The 15,800-nt window shown below is 45.3% G+C and overlaps 1 protein-coding gene across 1 annotated transcript in view; it reads right to left on the bottom strand.

The window, feature by feature from the left end:
* Positions 1–361: 361 nt before the first annotated feature.
* Positions 362–15,800, bottom strand: part of TGFBR2 (transforming growth factor beta receptor 2) — a 66,860-nt gene continuing 51,421 nt past the window's right edge. The window contains exons 7-8 of the mRNA XM_068152907.1: positions 7,917–8,044; positions 362–3,026 (exon numbers count right to left, since the gene is read on the bottom strand). Of these exons, the coding sequence (XP_068009008.1) occupies positions 2,847–3,026; positions 7,917–8,044 (308 nt within the window). The 3' untranslated portion in view covers positions 362–2,846. The remainder of the gene's footprint in view (positions 3,027–7,916; positions 8,045–15,800) is intronic.

The raw sequence follows: 15,800 nt of genomic DNA, 5'->3' as shown, positions 1-15,800 counted from the left end.
GGAAGTGATGTGGTGCCTATGTTCTGCATGTTATCCATGGGCAGGGTATCAACTTCAAAATATGAAAGCATTGAAATAACTGATGTTTAACTAAGGCCTTATCTGCAGTGAGAACTCAGCAACCCTGAGGCCAGTGAAGGTTTCACAGCGCAGGGGCAGCAGGTTTGGGTATCTGCTAGTGCTGTTCTGCTGCTAGGCAGGATGAAGACCATGGGAAGAAGTAATTAGAAAACCCTGCAGGACGCACACAAAAGGCATGGCCACACAGAGCATGACGTTCAGGCTGAATCACTTTAGGGTGGGGTTCATTTTAGGAAGAGCCCTCTCCCTATTCTGGATGCTCCAGAGATGAAAGACAAACTTGAGTCACTGTTATTTTATTTGCTCCAATAAACATTTGATTTATACAAAACAAAACAGACCAAGAAACAAAAACAAACCCAAAAACGAACCCCAAAACTGTTTACAAAGCAAGTTAAGTGCTTGAAACTTTTGATATACAAGAGGATATATTGTTCACATTCCTATTTCATACATGATGTACAGGTGAAATATTCCTTAAGAGAATAACTTCTGTTTTCCTTTACATGTAGCAGTAGAAAAACAACATTAAAATGTCAGTATTGTCAGGAACTACCAGACGCAATTCCTTGACTTCCAACGTTGTTGGAGGAAGAGAAACAGGCTGCAACATTCCCTCAGCCAAGGAGGCAGCGACAGGGAGAGGGTCCCACCACTGCTGCCCTTGCTCTGCAGTCCTGCACCTCTGCCCATCACCCTTGGAGTCAGATAAAACCCCACACACACAGACACCTCCCCTATACAATTTGACATAGCATCCTCTGAATTCCACTGCGGCTGTAGAGGTTTAACTCTGCTCTCTTAAGTATTTCTGAGCAGTTTGGTTAAAAATGAGATGGGGAAAAAAAAAAGGGGGGGGGGGAAGGCAAATACAAAACCAATTCAAATAAAATATTTGCCATCATAAACTCTTATTGAATCAGCATGATCTCTATCGACTTCAGTGGCAACACAAAAAGGGATTGGACGTGGCACTTGTAGCCATGGTTTAGAACTCATGAGGTTGTGGGTGACAGGTTGGGCTTGATGATCTTTGAGGTCTTTTCCAACCTTATTGATTCCATGATTCTGTGAACATCTAGAGAAATGTGGACAATTATCAGTCAAAGGGATTCAATAGCTTGCACCAGATACATCTGTACAGGCCTGTTTTGTGCTGGCTGAATTGGTAATCGGCAAAGCCTGCTCACATGCCACAGGGAAGGGAAAAAGTGGACAAATAACTGCATAACTCCAGGAGACAAAACTCTTAGCAACGATTAAACACATCATTATAATTTCTATAGGCCCAATGTGATAACTCAGTTCTCCAAGATATTTAAGACAAAGACTGTAAGCAACATCTGAGGGAACCTTTTGGAATAAATAGGGTTTTTTTGGGGGTTGGTTTTCTTTCTGTCAATTGCTGACTTGCTGAGGGCAGCCCTATACACAAGCAGTGCTGAGAGCAGGATGTGTCCTCAGTATCACAGTATCACCAAGGTTGGAAGAGACCTCAAAGATCATCAAGTCCAACCTGTCACCACAGACCTCATGACCAGACCATGGCACCTCAACCTAATGCTACAGAGCTTTCCCTTGCTTCAAAGTCCATTTGCAAAAATAAAGGCATCAGCTCTTGTCTTCTCTAGCAAGTGTGGAACAGAGTCAGACTGTGGTGTGTCAAGCAATTAGATGTGCTGTACATGGATAAAAAAGTTTGTTCTTGCAACACAAGGTAAAAGGAAGGAAACACTCCCCCCAGTCCTGCCTGCACTCAGAATGCACAGCAAATATAAAACATCTGCTCGGATTATTGCTGGCCCTGCCTTATTTTGTATGGTTTGGGGGTGGGGCTGGGAGGAGGAGAGAATGCATCCTGCTGATATTCTGCAATCTGCTTGCAAGCAGCATGAATTCCAAGCAATAAACATATAATCTTAATGACCTCTGCATAGAAACACATGTAGGAGGGACCAAACCTCCTTGCCTTCCCTTTCTGGGAGACCGTGACGATGCTGGGACTAAGGTGAGAGGGAAAAGGCATCCCTGAACCTTCCAAAATGTGCTGCAGATGGCACTGTGTAGGTACAACTGCAAAGCCAAACTGGCCTGCCTGCTGTGACACTGCTCCTGCCACTGTGAACTGCAGAGACACAGACAGGTGGCTGCAGCACATGCATTGGAACCATCTTTTTATTGCATTATTCCTATCTTTTTTGGCAGAATGCTTAGTGCACAACTGCTGGTGTCGTGCTATGCCAGTTTTCCCAGGCTCCTTCCCTCTGGGGGAGGGTCCTCTAGTGCACTGGTAATTTCCTGGAAGCACATTTTGTTTGTTTGTTTGTTTGTTTTTTTATTCTCTTTTTTTCAGAGCATGGCTGTATATAGATATATATACACACATTTTATATATACATATATATGTGTTTGTGTGTATATATATATATATATTTAAAATAGCAGTTTCATAGTTACACACAGGTATTAATAAAGTGCATACTGTTATTGGCTATTTTCAAATCTCAGTTCCTGAAGAAGTGCTAACATAACACAGCTCCTCCTAAGACACGACGCTGGCAGCCAGTATTAGGGTATGACACCTACTCCCTGGCTTTTAACTCCCATGAATACACCTCCCTGTTCAGAGGCAGAGCCTAAAGGGAGCAGTGAGAGCCTCAGTCCTCCAGGAAGCAAGTCAAGGCACTGATTAAAGACTTCTTCCTATGCTAAGGTGAACGCATCCAGGAGCCACTTCCCCGTGTTCTGGAGCCCTCAGATGCAGGCTACTTGGCGGCAGTGACAGAGCTGTCTTCGGGGATCTTCTCCTCGGAGCAGCTCCTCCCGGAGAGCTTGTCGTGGTGCTTGAGCTCGCTGAAGCGCTCTGCCACGCACTGCGCCGTGAGCCGGGCCTCGGGGTCGTGATCCCAGCACTCAATGAGAGTTTCACACACCATCTGGATGCCCTGCAGGAAGCACAGGGAAAGCAGCTGTCAGAGGTGTGGTGCCTTGAAAATTCCACCCCCCTTCTTCCCCACCCATTAAATTGCCAGACCAGCTCGGATTGGAAGCAAATGAAAGCTGTATTTACAAGCAAAACTACAGTCTACAATGAAATGCAATGAATATATACAAAATATACAATATTTACAGGTATTTACAATTTACAAACAGCACAAGAACCCCCCTGGCCAAAACCCAGGGGAGCTGTTAATAGCTCACCAGCTTTGCTCACCAGCTCACCAGGTTTGTTGCCCTCTGTTGCCCTTCCCTTAGGTTGGACTCGATGATCTTGAAGGTCTTTTCCAACCTGGTTAATTCCAATTCCCACTCCCTGCCCCCCTGCTTTACCCCCTTGGACACAAAAGGACAAGAGAAAAGAGCAGGAAGTTATTTTGTTAGAATACTCATGCAAAACAAAGACCACAACCAAGGTCAAGCAGAAGCAAGTTAGTGCCTCCCAGAGTGAGGAAACCAAAAGAGAGAGAGAGTTTTCATTACTAGCTTATGTTTGTTATACATTAGAGGATGGAAGGGACCTCCAGAGATCATCAAGTCCAACCGCCCTGCCAAAGGCAGGATAACTTAGGGTAGTCTGCACAGGAATGCATCCAGGTGGAGACTGAAAGTCCCCAGAAAAGGAGACTCCACAACCTCTCTGGGCAGCCTGTTCCAGTGCTCCATCAGCCTCACTGTAAAGAAGCTTCTCCTCATGTTGAGGTGAAATCATCCATGTTCAAGCTTGAACCTGTTGCTTCTTGTCTTATTAGTGTGCACCACTGAAAAGAGACTGGCCTCCTCCACTTGACACCTACCCCTCAGATGTTCTGGTACTTTATAACAAGACAAATCAGGTTGGAAAATACCTCAGAGATCATCAAGTCCACCCTATCACCCAACACCTCATGACTAACTAAATCATGGCTTCAAGTGCCATGTCCAATCCCTGAACACCTCCAGGGATGGTGACTCCACCACCTCCCTGGGCAGCACATTCCAATGGGCAAATGATGCTTTACTGGTGCTAATGGCCAAAATGACACTTTGGACTAGTGATATAAAATTGAGCAGGGCTTTTTGAAATAAAACCAACCAGAATTCTTGGACAAAATGACCTCCTGCTCAACCCATGCCTTTGGGTGCCTCAGTTCTGTTTGTTTTGGGTTTTCTTTTTAACAAAACTCTGATTGCCATCAATATATCACCCTACAACCAAGCCTTTATTAGAATAAACATCCTTTTATTAGAATAAACAAAACCAGGTTGGAAGAGACCTTCAAGATCATCATGTCCAACCCATCAACCAATCCAACCCACCCAAACAGCTCACCCATGGCACCAAGCACCCCATCAAGTCTCCTCCTGAACACCTTCAATGACGGCGACTCCACCACCTCCCTGGGCAGCCCATTCCAATGGGCAATCACTCTTTCTGTATAGAACTTCTTCCTAACATCCAACCTGAACCTCCCCTGGCGCAGCCTGAGACTGTGTCCTCTTGTTCTGGTACTGGGTGCCTGGGAGAAGAGACCATCATCCGCCTGTCTACAACCTCCCTTCAGGTAGTTGTAGAGAGCAATAAGGTCACCCCTGAGTCTCCTCTTCTCCAGGCTGAGCAACCCCAGCTCCCTCAGCCTCTCCTCATAGGGCTTGTGTTCCAAACCCCTCACCAGCTTTGTTGCTCTTCTCTGGACTCGTTCCAGCAAGTCAACCTCCTTCCTAAACTGAGGGGCCCAGAACTGGACACAGTAGTCGAGGTGTGGCCTAACCAGTGCAGTATACAGGGGCAGAATGACCTCCCTGCTCCTGCTGGCCACACTGCTCTTGATGCAGGCCAGGATGCCATTGGCCCTCTTGGCTGCCTGGGCACACTGCAGGCTCATGTTCAGCCTCCCATCAACCAGCACCCCCAGGTCCCTTTCTGCCTGGCTGCTCTCCAGCCACTCTGACCCCAGCCTGTAGCACTGCATGGGGTTGTTGTGGCCAATGTGTAGAACCTGGCACTTGGATGTGTTAAATGTCATGCCATTGCACTGTGCCCATCTGTCCAGCCTGTCAAGGTCCCTCTGCAGAGCCTCTCTACCCTCCAGCAGATCAACTCTTGCCCCCAGCTTGGTGCCTTTTATGAATTCCTTGCAGACTGCCTATGTGCAGTCCCACAGACACTCAAACACATCGCTCTCAGATGTAACTACTTAACCTTCATTTCAAAGCTGAGGCACATGTTTACAGGAGCAAAGACCAGATGCATCTCTGTAACACATTTGATAAACATGAAGCATGTGTCAGGAAATGGTGTGCTTTGCTTGGGGAGACTGAAAGTCCATTAAGCAGGATTTATCTTAAACTTCTTATTAGAAAAAAAACACCCCACCAAAACACTGCATTAATTGCATAATTCACCTAATTGCTGATGTTGACTGATGTCAATGTTAATAGCAGATTGTTATTGCCTATATACAAATAACATTAGTTTTCTGCTGGCATGGAAATTACAAGCAATAAATTAAATATTAAACATTAACTTGAAATCATTAGTGCCACAAATCTCATTAAGGGGGGAGGGGGGGGACACTGCAATATGTAAATCCATTCCAGAATTTTATCACAATGAATAATGAGTTCATTACAAAAACACGACTGCAGAGGAAGGAAATTAATATGGAAGAGCCATTACAGTAAGTGCAGCATCTATGGAGTTCAAAGCAGATCCTCAGCTGCTGCAAATTGTCACAGCCCCGCAGAAGCTAATGTGTCACTGCATTTTAGATAGTGCAGGGTGAAATGCTGAGGGGATTCAGATGAAGGGAATTAAATCCACCTTCATTAAATGTCCTGTGAATATGTTATGAGGCATCCATTTCCTGCCTTAGACTCCTAGCTGAACCCTGCTGGAGCTGGCTGTGCCCATCCTGGTGACACAAGTGTAGATGGCATGGTCCTGGGGTGCCCTGTACTGAGGGCAAACTGAGATCTGAGTTTGACACAGGGTAAAAGTCTCTGAAGTCAAGTGCAGGACCCCTAGGTCCAAATCTGTGATCATTTTACTTGCTACCTAAATCCAGACATCTTTTCTCTGTAAAGGTCACTTCACATATTTCATTGATAAGTGGAATGACCAAACCTCACTTCTTCTCTGGTACAATTCTCATTTTATCTCTCCTGATAAAAACACTCAGGGCATAGGTGAAGAAATGCAAGCCTTTGGCTTGTTTTTGTTCAGTTTCATCTACTGAGAAATCTAGGAAGAGTAGAATAGAATAGAATAGAATAGAATAGAATAGAATAGAATAGAATAGAATAGACCAGACCAGACCAGACCAGACCAGACGGGAAGAGACCTTCAAGATCATCGCGTCCAACCCACCACCTAAAACCATCTAATCAACTAAACCATGGCACCAAGCACCCCATCCGGTCTCTTTTCAAACACTTCCAGTGATGGTGACTCCACCACCTCCCTGGGCAGCACATTCCAATGGCCAATCACTCTTTCTATAAAGAACTTCTTCCTAACATCCAGCCTAAATGTCCCCTGGCACAGCTTGAGACTGTGTCCTCTTGTTCTGGTGCTGGTTGCCTGGAAGAAGAAACCAACCCCTACTTGGCTACAACCTCCCTTCAGGTAGTTGTAGAGAGCAATAAGGTCTCCTCTGAGCCTCCTCTTCTCCAGGCTAAGCAACCCCAGCTCCCTCAGCCTCTCCTCATAGGGCTTGTGCTCCAAACCCCTCCCCAGCTTTGTTGCCCTTCTCTGGACATGTTCCAGCAAGTCAACCTCCTTCCTAAACTGAGGGGCCCAGAACTGGACACAGGACTCAAGGTGCGGCTTAACCAATGCAGAGTACAGGGGCACAATGACTTCCCTGCTCCTGCTGGCCACACTGTTCCTGATACAGGCCAGGATGCCCTTGGCCTTCTTGGCGACCTGGGCACACTGCTGACTCATGCTCAGCCTACCATCAACCAGCACCCCCAGGTCCCTCTCTGCCTGGCTGCTCTCCAGCCACTCTGACCCCAGCCTGTAGCACTGCATGGGGTTCTTGTGGCCAATGCGTAGAACCTGGCACTTAGATGTGTTAAATCTCATGCCATTGGACTGTGCCTATCTGTCCAGCCTGTCAAGGTCCCTCTGCAGAGCTCTCCTACCCTCTACCATGATGTCCATCAGGGGGAAAGTTGACAGAGTGCCTTGCAACATGCAAGGGAAATGGTCTATTCAACCTGAATAAAACCAGTCTGGCTTGCTGAAGATTTGTTTCCTGTTTTCTTAGACCTGTCAACAGCTGGGATATAACTATGACTGTGCTCTGTGATAGTGAGATTTGTTTTCTCTGCTGAAGAGGCCCATGTGCAAAGTTGCTCCCTTTGACCTTTCAGAGCCTGCACACAGTGTGCTTTGAGGCCCTAATTATTCTGTGTCTGTCTGGATAATTGTTGGGTCTCAGGTTTCCAATATTTTTATTTTGATTGCTTTTAGATTACACTAATGGGCAGCAGAAATCCCAGGGCTTTGGGGTAAGCACGGTGCAGAGCACTACGGTGTCTGAACCACAGGTGGCACCAGTGTCTCTGCCTGACAAGAGCTCTAATCCAAAGAGTGAGGTCCAACCTCTCGGGCAGGGCACGGAGCTAAGACTCGGGTTTGGGCAGCTGCTAAATGTGCCGGAGCTAAGACTCGGGTTCGGGCAGCAGCTAAATGTGCCGGAGCTAAGACTCGGGTTTGGGCAGCAGCTAAATGTGCCGGAGCTAAGACTCGGGTTTGGGCAGCAGCTAAATGTGCCGGAGCTAAGACTCGGGTTCGGGCAGCAGCTAAATGTGCCGTTCGGCGCCCAGTTGCTCACACGTGGTGCTCTTACCTGATGGTTAAGCCACGAGCTGGGGATCTCGGGTCGCCCTCTGTCTCTCAGGACGTTGTCCTTCATGCTTTCCACACAGGGATGTTCTCGTACTTTAGAGCCAAATGGGGGCTCATAGTCTTTCACTTCTGCCAAGAGAATAAGCAAACACAAGGGTATTCAGCTGTGTTGTGCTGGTGCCAAGTGCGAAGGGAGCTGGCTGTTCTCTGGAGGAGTAGGAGCTACTGATTAGCTGCTCAGTGCCACTGTTCTGCTTGACCAGCTCCAAACAAAGCAAAGCCAGTTGACATTTTCAAAAACATTTCAAATGTGTATCTCCCACATACCCAATCCCTCTCTTTTACTTTCCTAGCCAACTACACAATTTTCATTTAAATCCTTTAATACATAATCAAATTAGCAACAGTCAGAGCAGCAGAGTAAGTGTAATGGTTTGTGAGCCTTTCAATCTGTGCTGAGGAAAAACACAGGAGCTTAAAGGTAAGTTTTGCCTGAGTCAGGCTTTCAACAACTAGTTACTTTGGCCCCCTTCAGATGACCTGAAGTTTACACATGCCTACCACCTGAACTATGAACTGAAATCTATCTAAGTCATGATAGATGTTAATGTATCAGACTGCTAGGAGTAATCGGTTGCTTGAAAAGAATAAAGATACAGTAAGGAGCAGTGCTGGAAGCTGCTATGCCACCCTTGTTTATGATTGAGCCATGCTCCCTTGTAGAATGCAATAGCCTGTTCCTTTTTTAGGCCTCTTTCCCAAAATGGGTCAGTTTTGGCTCATGACCCAGGGGGCACTGTGTCCTGAAAGGTTTGCTGTCATTCTAGTTTTTGTTTGCATGTTGCATATTTTCTTTGCTTTGGAGAGAGAAAGGAAGAGGCAGACATATGGGACCCTTGGAGAAAACTCAAGAAATCTTGGAGAGCGGAAATAGTATAGTAGATGCTGACACAGTGTAGAAAATGCTGTGGTTTCTTTGGGAACAGATGGAGACTTTACTCACAGGGCTAATGACTTGCTAGTATTAGATAAAGATTTATGAAGCTGGCTTGTTCTGCTGCCTCTTACTTATTTCTAGGAATTAATGGAAGGCAAGAAAAACTGAAGTGCAATCTACAAAGCAGTCTGAAGGATGCATGTGAGTGCCCAGAAGATGTGTAAAGAGTGGTGAACAAAGACAGGAGGCACAGTACTGTTCTGTAATGGTACAACCAAAGTTCAAATGCAGTGTCCAGTGCTGCTCACTCCTCTCAAAGGGTAAAAGGAAGCTTTGAGAAGGGTGATAACAAAGATTAAATTCTCAGAAAATATGGGAAGAACTTCTAAAGCTTGGCTTTGTTTTCTTTGGAGAGAAAGGTAAGAAGTCATATGGTAAAATACCGAGAATGAGTCATGATCAAGATAATGCAGGTTGAATCCTGATTGTCTCATGATAAAAACAAGGTAATATTCAACATAAGCAAAAGATGGACTTTCCCCCAAAATCTCAGACTGTAGATCTCAATTCTATGTGAATAGAACAGAATTAACCAGGTTGGAAAAGACCTTTGAGATCATCGAGTCCAATCTATCATCCAACACTATCTAATCAACTAAACCATGGCACCAAGCGCCCCATCCAGTCTCTTCCTAAACGCCTCCAGTGATGGTGACTCCACCACCTCCCTGGGCAGCACATTCCAATGGCCAATCACTCTTTCTGTGAAGAACTTCTTCCTAACATCCAGCCCAAACCTCCCCTGGCACAGCTTGAGACTGTGTCCTCTTGTTCTGGTGCTGATTGCCTGGGAGAAGAGACCAACCCCTACCTGGCTACAACCTCCTTTCAGGTAGCTGTAGACAGCAATAAGGTCTCCCCTGAGCCTGCTTTTCTGCAGGCTAAGCAAACCCAGCTCCCTCAGCCTCTCCTCATAGGGCTTGTGATGGCCAGGAGATGAATACTGTAGGCTACAGCAAAAGAGAGGACATTTCCAATGCTGAGAAGGAATAGCCAAGACACAATAAAGATTTTGGAAGGCATATTAAAGTTTGTGCTGCAACATTCAGAGAACTGGCTGCAAACAACTCTGTGGGCAGTGTGGCAGACCACTTCACAGATGCCCCCTGCAAAGTGCTCTCTCCTCCTCCTGAACTGTCTGGTACTGTATGTTGTCCAGACAATACTGTGGAAAGTGGTTATAGTCCCAAAACACAAATCCTAGTTTCTCATAGATAAATTACTTTCTTTAAGACTCAAGTCTGCTTTGCATTCCTTCCTCTACAAGAAGTCATACCAGTTTCACCCACATCAATCTGAATTAGAGATTACTCAGCCAAAGCAAATTTACAAGATGTCAGTTCTATAACTTAATTGGGAAGCTGCCATCTTGCTGGTCAACTTTGGACTCCTGTTCAGTGTGTGCATAATGACTACAAAGCAAGTATGTCCATCTGTCAAAGCTTACAAAGATATTGAAGTTTGCTGAGAAAATGTAAATAGCATGACCTAGATGGGTACTCCCTGCACCATCTTCCTCAGTCACAATTTGATTATGGTAGTTGTCATGAACACCAGCCAAAGCTTCAAGACTTTGCAGTATGAGGAGTCAGAGGGGTTTGAATGTCCAACAGAGGGAATCTGGTATTGTGGTGCTGACTGGTTCTGTCTCACTGAGCTTAATCCAAAGGCCATTCAAGTTCATGAAATGGTTCAAGTGGGAGAAGGGAAATCCCTCCAGAGAATCAAGGGGTTTGTAATACTTTTTTCCTGTTTGAGCAGGCTGGATGAGGCTCTGTCCAGCCTGATCTAGTGTGGGGTGTCCCTGCCCATGGCAGGGGGGTTGGAACTAGATGATCCTTGTGGTCCCTTCCAACCCTGAATGAAACTATGAAACTATGATAAATTCTTTCCATGCTATGAATACTCTTCTTCTAAATGTAAAGAAGGTTTTGATGGTTTTGGTTGGTTTTGTTTTGTTTGTTGGTTTGTTTGGGTTTTTTAATGGTAAAGAAAGAGAAATTGAAGCCAGATGCCAATTCACTGTAAGAATTTTATAGTCATATATTGGGTTTGAAAAGCATGCAACATCTTCTTCCTATTTATTATCTGCTTTTTCTTTCCCTTAGAAAGCAAAGCCTACCGAATCGAATCCTCTCACCGTAAATCATCCTCATGCTGTGGAATCTCAGGCGTCAGGCATTTTGCAGTAATAGTTGGAGTTACTCATGGATCATCTTGATGTACTACAGTAGATTTAAGATGCCATTTTAAGGCAGGTTTGTGCCTAGCTGCTTGGGCATGGCAGCATACAGATGCTGATCTTTTATGTTTCGTTTGATTGCATCCAGGCACCAAGAAATGACAAGAGGTACCATAAAATACCTCATGTACCATGAGGTACGCTACCTTTAGCATTCAGTAATGGCAGGATTCCTTCAATTTTAACCTCCAGGATTTAACCTTTATGATTGTGTGCTACCTTGCACTAGTAATTGCTGTACCTCTGGCTCCCTTTGCCAGTGGCCTGACCATAACTTTCAGAAAGGCTAGGACTGTGTTTTTAGCCCTGAACAGAGACATTATGGAAAACCTATTTGCTGTTCCTGATGAATGCTTTGGAAAATCTGGTCATGAGTTCCTCATGAAAAATATGCCTTACTTGTAATTTTTTTTTTTTTCTGCTCTAAGTTCTTTCTTTGCAGTGAAATTCTCTTCCTTTGGGTCAGAAAAGCACACCCACAAACCCTGCTGACACTCCCTCTTGTGATCCGTCTTGCTCATTTCTGAGACAACTCATGCTGGAAGGGTCATTTCCTTCTACAAAGCAGGAGTGAGGTGGAAGGAGACCACCAAAAATCAACTATGAAGTACAGTCTACAGCAGTGGGCTTGTGCTCAAGAACTTTATAGTAATTTGAAACATCTCTCCATTTAGAATTTATACATGGGGAGAGCCACAAAAGAGATAAATTGGTGGTGGCACTACTGTGACAGCCCATGCACATACGCTCACCTGTGTGCATGCATGCAGACTGTATCTGTGGAATTTGTATGGTGGATCTACTTATCCATTGCACAAAGGGATCATGCAGGGACTCAAGAGCCATTTTATCACTGAGTTTAAGGAGCTATCAAATGTTTACTTTACATTTATCCTAGGTTTCACCATTCTGCTCCTTCAGAAAACAGCTGCTAGCTGGAAAGGGTGAGGTTGTGTTGGGATGAATGAACTCACTGTGCAGCTTCCCTTGCACAGACATGCTTTAAGTGACTTCACATTTGATGATCAAAGACACAGCCAGTCCTCCAAAGGTTTGGGAGTGCTTGAGCTCTGTTATCAGTGTACAGTTACAGTCTGCTTACTCACTGTGTGCTGCATCCTGAAGTGGGAAAGTAGAGGAACAGAACGCACCAGCACTCAACACAGGAGTGTAGTGCACACAGGAGTGTAGTGCAGTGATCTTACCTACTGCTCCCATGGGCACACTTGCTGCCTTACACATACTACTGTGGTGACATACAGAATTTTTAGGACATGAGTTACTGTCATGGGGTGATGTTGTACCATGTGGATATACCAGCTCACGGTTATATGCCACCACAAGCCAGAACAGTGCAGACATGCCCAAACTGGGCTCCGCTCCACAGAGGCAGAGGCACCAGCTGCAGACACCAAAGGGCCCAATTCACAGGCACAGACCCACTAGGCTATCAAAATGATCCCTGCCACCAGGAACTGTTAACTCTTCACAACAACATGGTGAAAGCTGAGCATTTCACAAGGTACAGGATGCTCAAATGTTTAGCTACCAAAGCGTGGCTCTTTCCAAGTAAGCCTAAGATTAATCAGTATTTTTATTTACATTCAACACAGCTCTGGTAAACCAAGGCAGCCATTTCAAACAAAGCCCTGCTGCTACACCAAAGCCAGATACCACTCCAGGCAGTAAAATACTCTACGAGCATCATCACTGTTTTCTGAGGGGTTTGTGTTTTCTTCACCCTCTTCACCACCTCCATGTATCCAGAAGTTCCCTTTCCTCTCTTTCTCCCCTGCCACCCTCTACAGCTCCCCACCCGTAGCAACTCCGATACAAACCAGATGGTTTTCTTTTCTTTCTAGGAGGCTGTCAGGGAAACTACACTTGCTTCAGTCACCAAAGCTGTGTCACTGAAGGCAAGTGGTTGAGATGAAAACGGTATTTTTTGCAACGTGCAGCATCTGGTGCACAGCTGTTGCGCTGAAAGAAATACCAAGTTAATGGCAGAGTGGAGCAGTCGAAGTTGTCCCCAAAGTGGCATTGCTGAGTTTCTAAATATGCCTCTTAAATTATACTCTAGTGAAAAATCAGTCAAACTCGATCTTTACCTCTGTCTCCCTTTCCCTCGTGCCCCATTTCTGCTTCTCCATATTTAGCACAGCGCAGTAACAATGAACAGCAACGGCCTTCCTTGAAAGCCGATCTCCACCTGCTTATTTATTACGGCAGCCTCGCAGAAGGGATTTGCTGCTGGCTATTTTTGTTTAAATGTCTGCTGACTGAAAAGGCCTGGCATAGCCTGGAGACTGTGTTTCACAAAGCTCCTGTAGTGAAAGGACCTGCCACCACTGCCTCCCGCACTTAGTGAACACCTGCACACTCACAAATAAATCCTAAAAACTCCCTTTTTAAAGGAACTAAGTCACTGTACCTTTATGGGGCTGAACGGCAATTAGCCTCCCCCCCCCGCCCCCGCCATGCTCCACTCCCTAATTAAAATTGCTAATGCTGCTGCTTCAGCTTTAGACTGCCACTCCTGTCCCCTAAGCTGCTACAAGTTTCTCTAGTGACAGGAAGCTGACACCACAACCAAGCCTGCCCTGCAGATACAGTGTCTGTATCTTTCAGGCTCCTCTACAAAGGCTGGTTGCAATCAGGTCAGCTTACCCTGGCTTATACAGGGGTCATTTCCCTCAGTGCCTAACAGCTTAGGAAGAAAAGAAGGGTTTGCGTGAGTAGAGGCAGCTCCTGAGAAAGGTGGGGAGGAGACGAGGGAGTCTTACGAGTGACAGATGGAGAGAGAAAGTGGAGGGGAGCTGTAATAATGAGTCACTGTAAGGGTATTTCACCAGCTGGTTGCAAAAATAGGCAGACAACAGGAACCAGGGGAAAAATCTGCAGTTCAGTACCAATGAACAGTTAAAGGAGCTACATCCTTAGAGTTGTATTTAACTGCTCTGGATGAAGACATTCAGCCCAAGTTTCACTTCTCACAGATCTACCCAAGTACTGCTTTGATTTTGCTGGAGACTTTAGCCCCTGGAAAGATAACAGAAAGAGCAAAATGAAATTCAAGAAATGTGTTTCTGGAGGATGACTAAGGGATGAAATGAATAGGGGAAACTAGGATGTGGGTGGGAGCTAAGCTCCACCTCAGAAACAAAGGCGATGCTGGGCCAGAGAAATCTTTCCTTTTCCTGAAATGACTTCAGCTCATCTCAAGGTTATAATGGGTCAGACCCTTTTAGCTAAACACGCTGGTGATTTTCCTTCCTTATGAAACTCCCTTTACATCCTCTTTTAGGCAGCTGCCTTCTGAGAACAGCAGCCATAAGGTTTGCTCTTCCCACAATCGCCGTTTCACTGTACTCAGCAAATATGAACAGGAAGGGGCTCAGGCATCAGCAAAGATAAAAGACTCCACAGTGAGCAGCTCATATTTATATTAATAAGGTGAGTTCCTAAATGCAAGAAACAGAGAGAGCTGAAGAGAGAGGGCAAAGATCCTTTTTCTTGGGCTCTAAATCTCCTCAGCCACATTTACAAAGTGCTAATGAAAGGCTGAGGGTGTGCCAATGCGTTTAGAAACAGGCATGACCACGACAGTTGAAAGTAGATAGGTTTGCCTTGGAATATCACAGAACTGTCAGGGTTGGAAGAGAATATGCTAGACTGAGGTTCAGTTCCTGAAGCCCCAGATGCTTTTTCCATGAAATGTTTGACTAGAAAAGAAAAATGTTTCATGCCTTTATGCTAACACTAGCTATTTGCACGTACACACACTTTGTAGCTCTTTTGGCAGGGCAGAAACAGGGGCAAATCTGTGGCTCACAGACCAACCCACACAGTAAGACTAAATGCTGGTCTGACATAGGAGGAGACTGAGGTGGAGGCATTTCTCCTGCCTGCATGTGGACACTGAGATGCAGCCATGCAGATAGCGTGCAGAGTGGACACCCTTGTGGTATCCCCATGGGTGTCAGTAGAGAAACATGAAATAGCCATGCACATCTTCCCATGGGAGTCTGCTTTCCCACTATCTTTTCCATAATGTACTGCTTTAGCCAGCAAGACTCTTGTCTCTGTGCCAGCTTTTCAAAGTGCAACTGTGCCAAGTCTAATGAAAAGGAATCCTCTGTGGTTTTGGAAGAAGAGTAATAAATCAAACCATAGTAGCATACCTACTATAATATCCACATTAGTGTTACCTTTTACAGCCCTGCTCCTTCAGCTGCCTGTGGGAGCCCTGAACTGTGCAGCAGTTTTTGTTAGAATGAATGTTAGACAATACCAGCAGACTGGAGAATTTTATATGTAACTTAGTTTCACTTTAGTCCCTTAAGTAAGGTGAAAATCTTTAGACATGGCAATATGTAATGCAGACATCCCAACAGCAACTTCTGATTTCTAGCACATAACAGAGCCACATAGTAGGAATTCTGGGGAAGCTTTAGGCAAAGCCAAAATGGAGATTTTGTTTCAGTGAAATAACTGAATATGAACAAGCAGAGTGGCTCTTCCTGGAGCTGTTCTGACGGTCAGTTCCAATTATTTTTCTTCACACAACAAGCATCCCTTGATTTTTCATAGGGATGAAAAATGATGAGCAGCAGCTGGGGGCTTTTGGGAAAGCAGGAGGGTTTCTG

This window comes from Melanerpes formicivorus, unplaced genomic scaffold (genome assembly GCF_026170545.1).
Source record: "Melanerpes formicivorus ecotype bairdi unplaced genomic scaffold, bMelFor1.0.p_v2 SCAF_24, whole genome shotgun sequence".
In the NCBI taxonomy this organism is placed as follows: Eukaryota; Metazoa; Chordata; class Aves; order Piciformes; family Picidae; genus Melanerpes; species Melanerpes formicivorus.
Note: the sequence above shows the minus strand (reverse complement) of the source record. Positions and strands in the feature narration are given on the sequence as shown.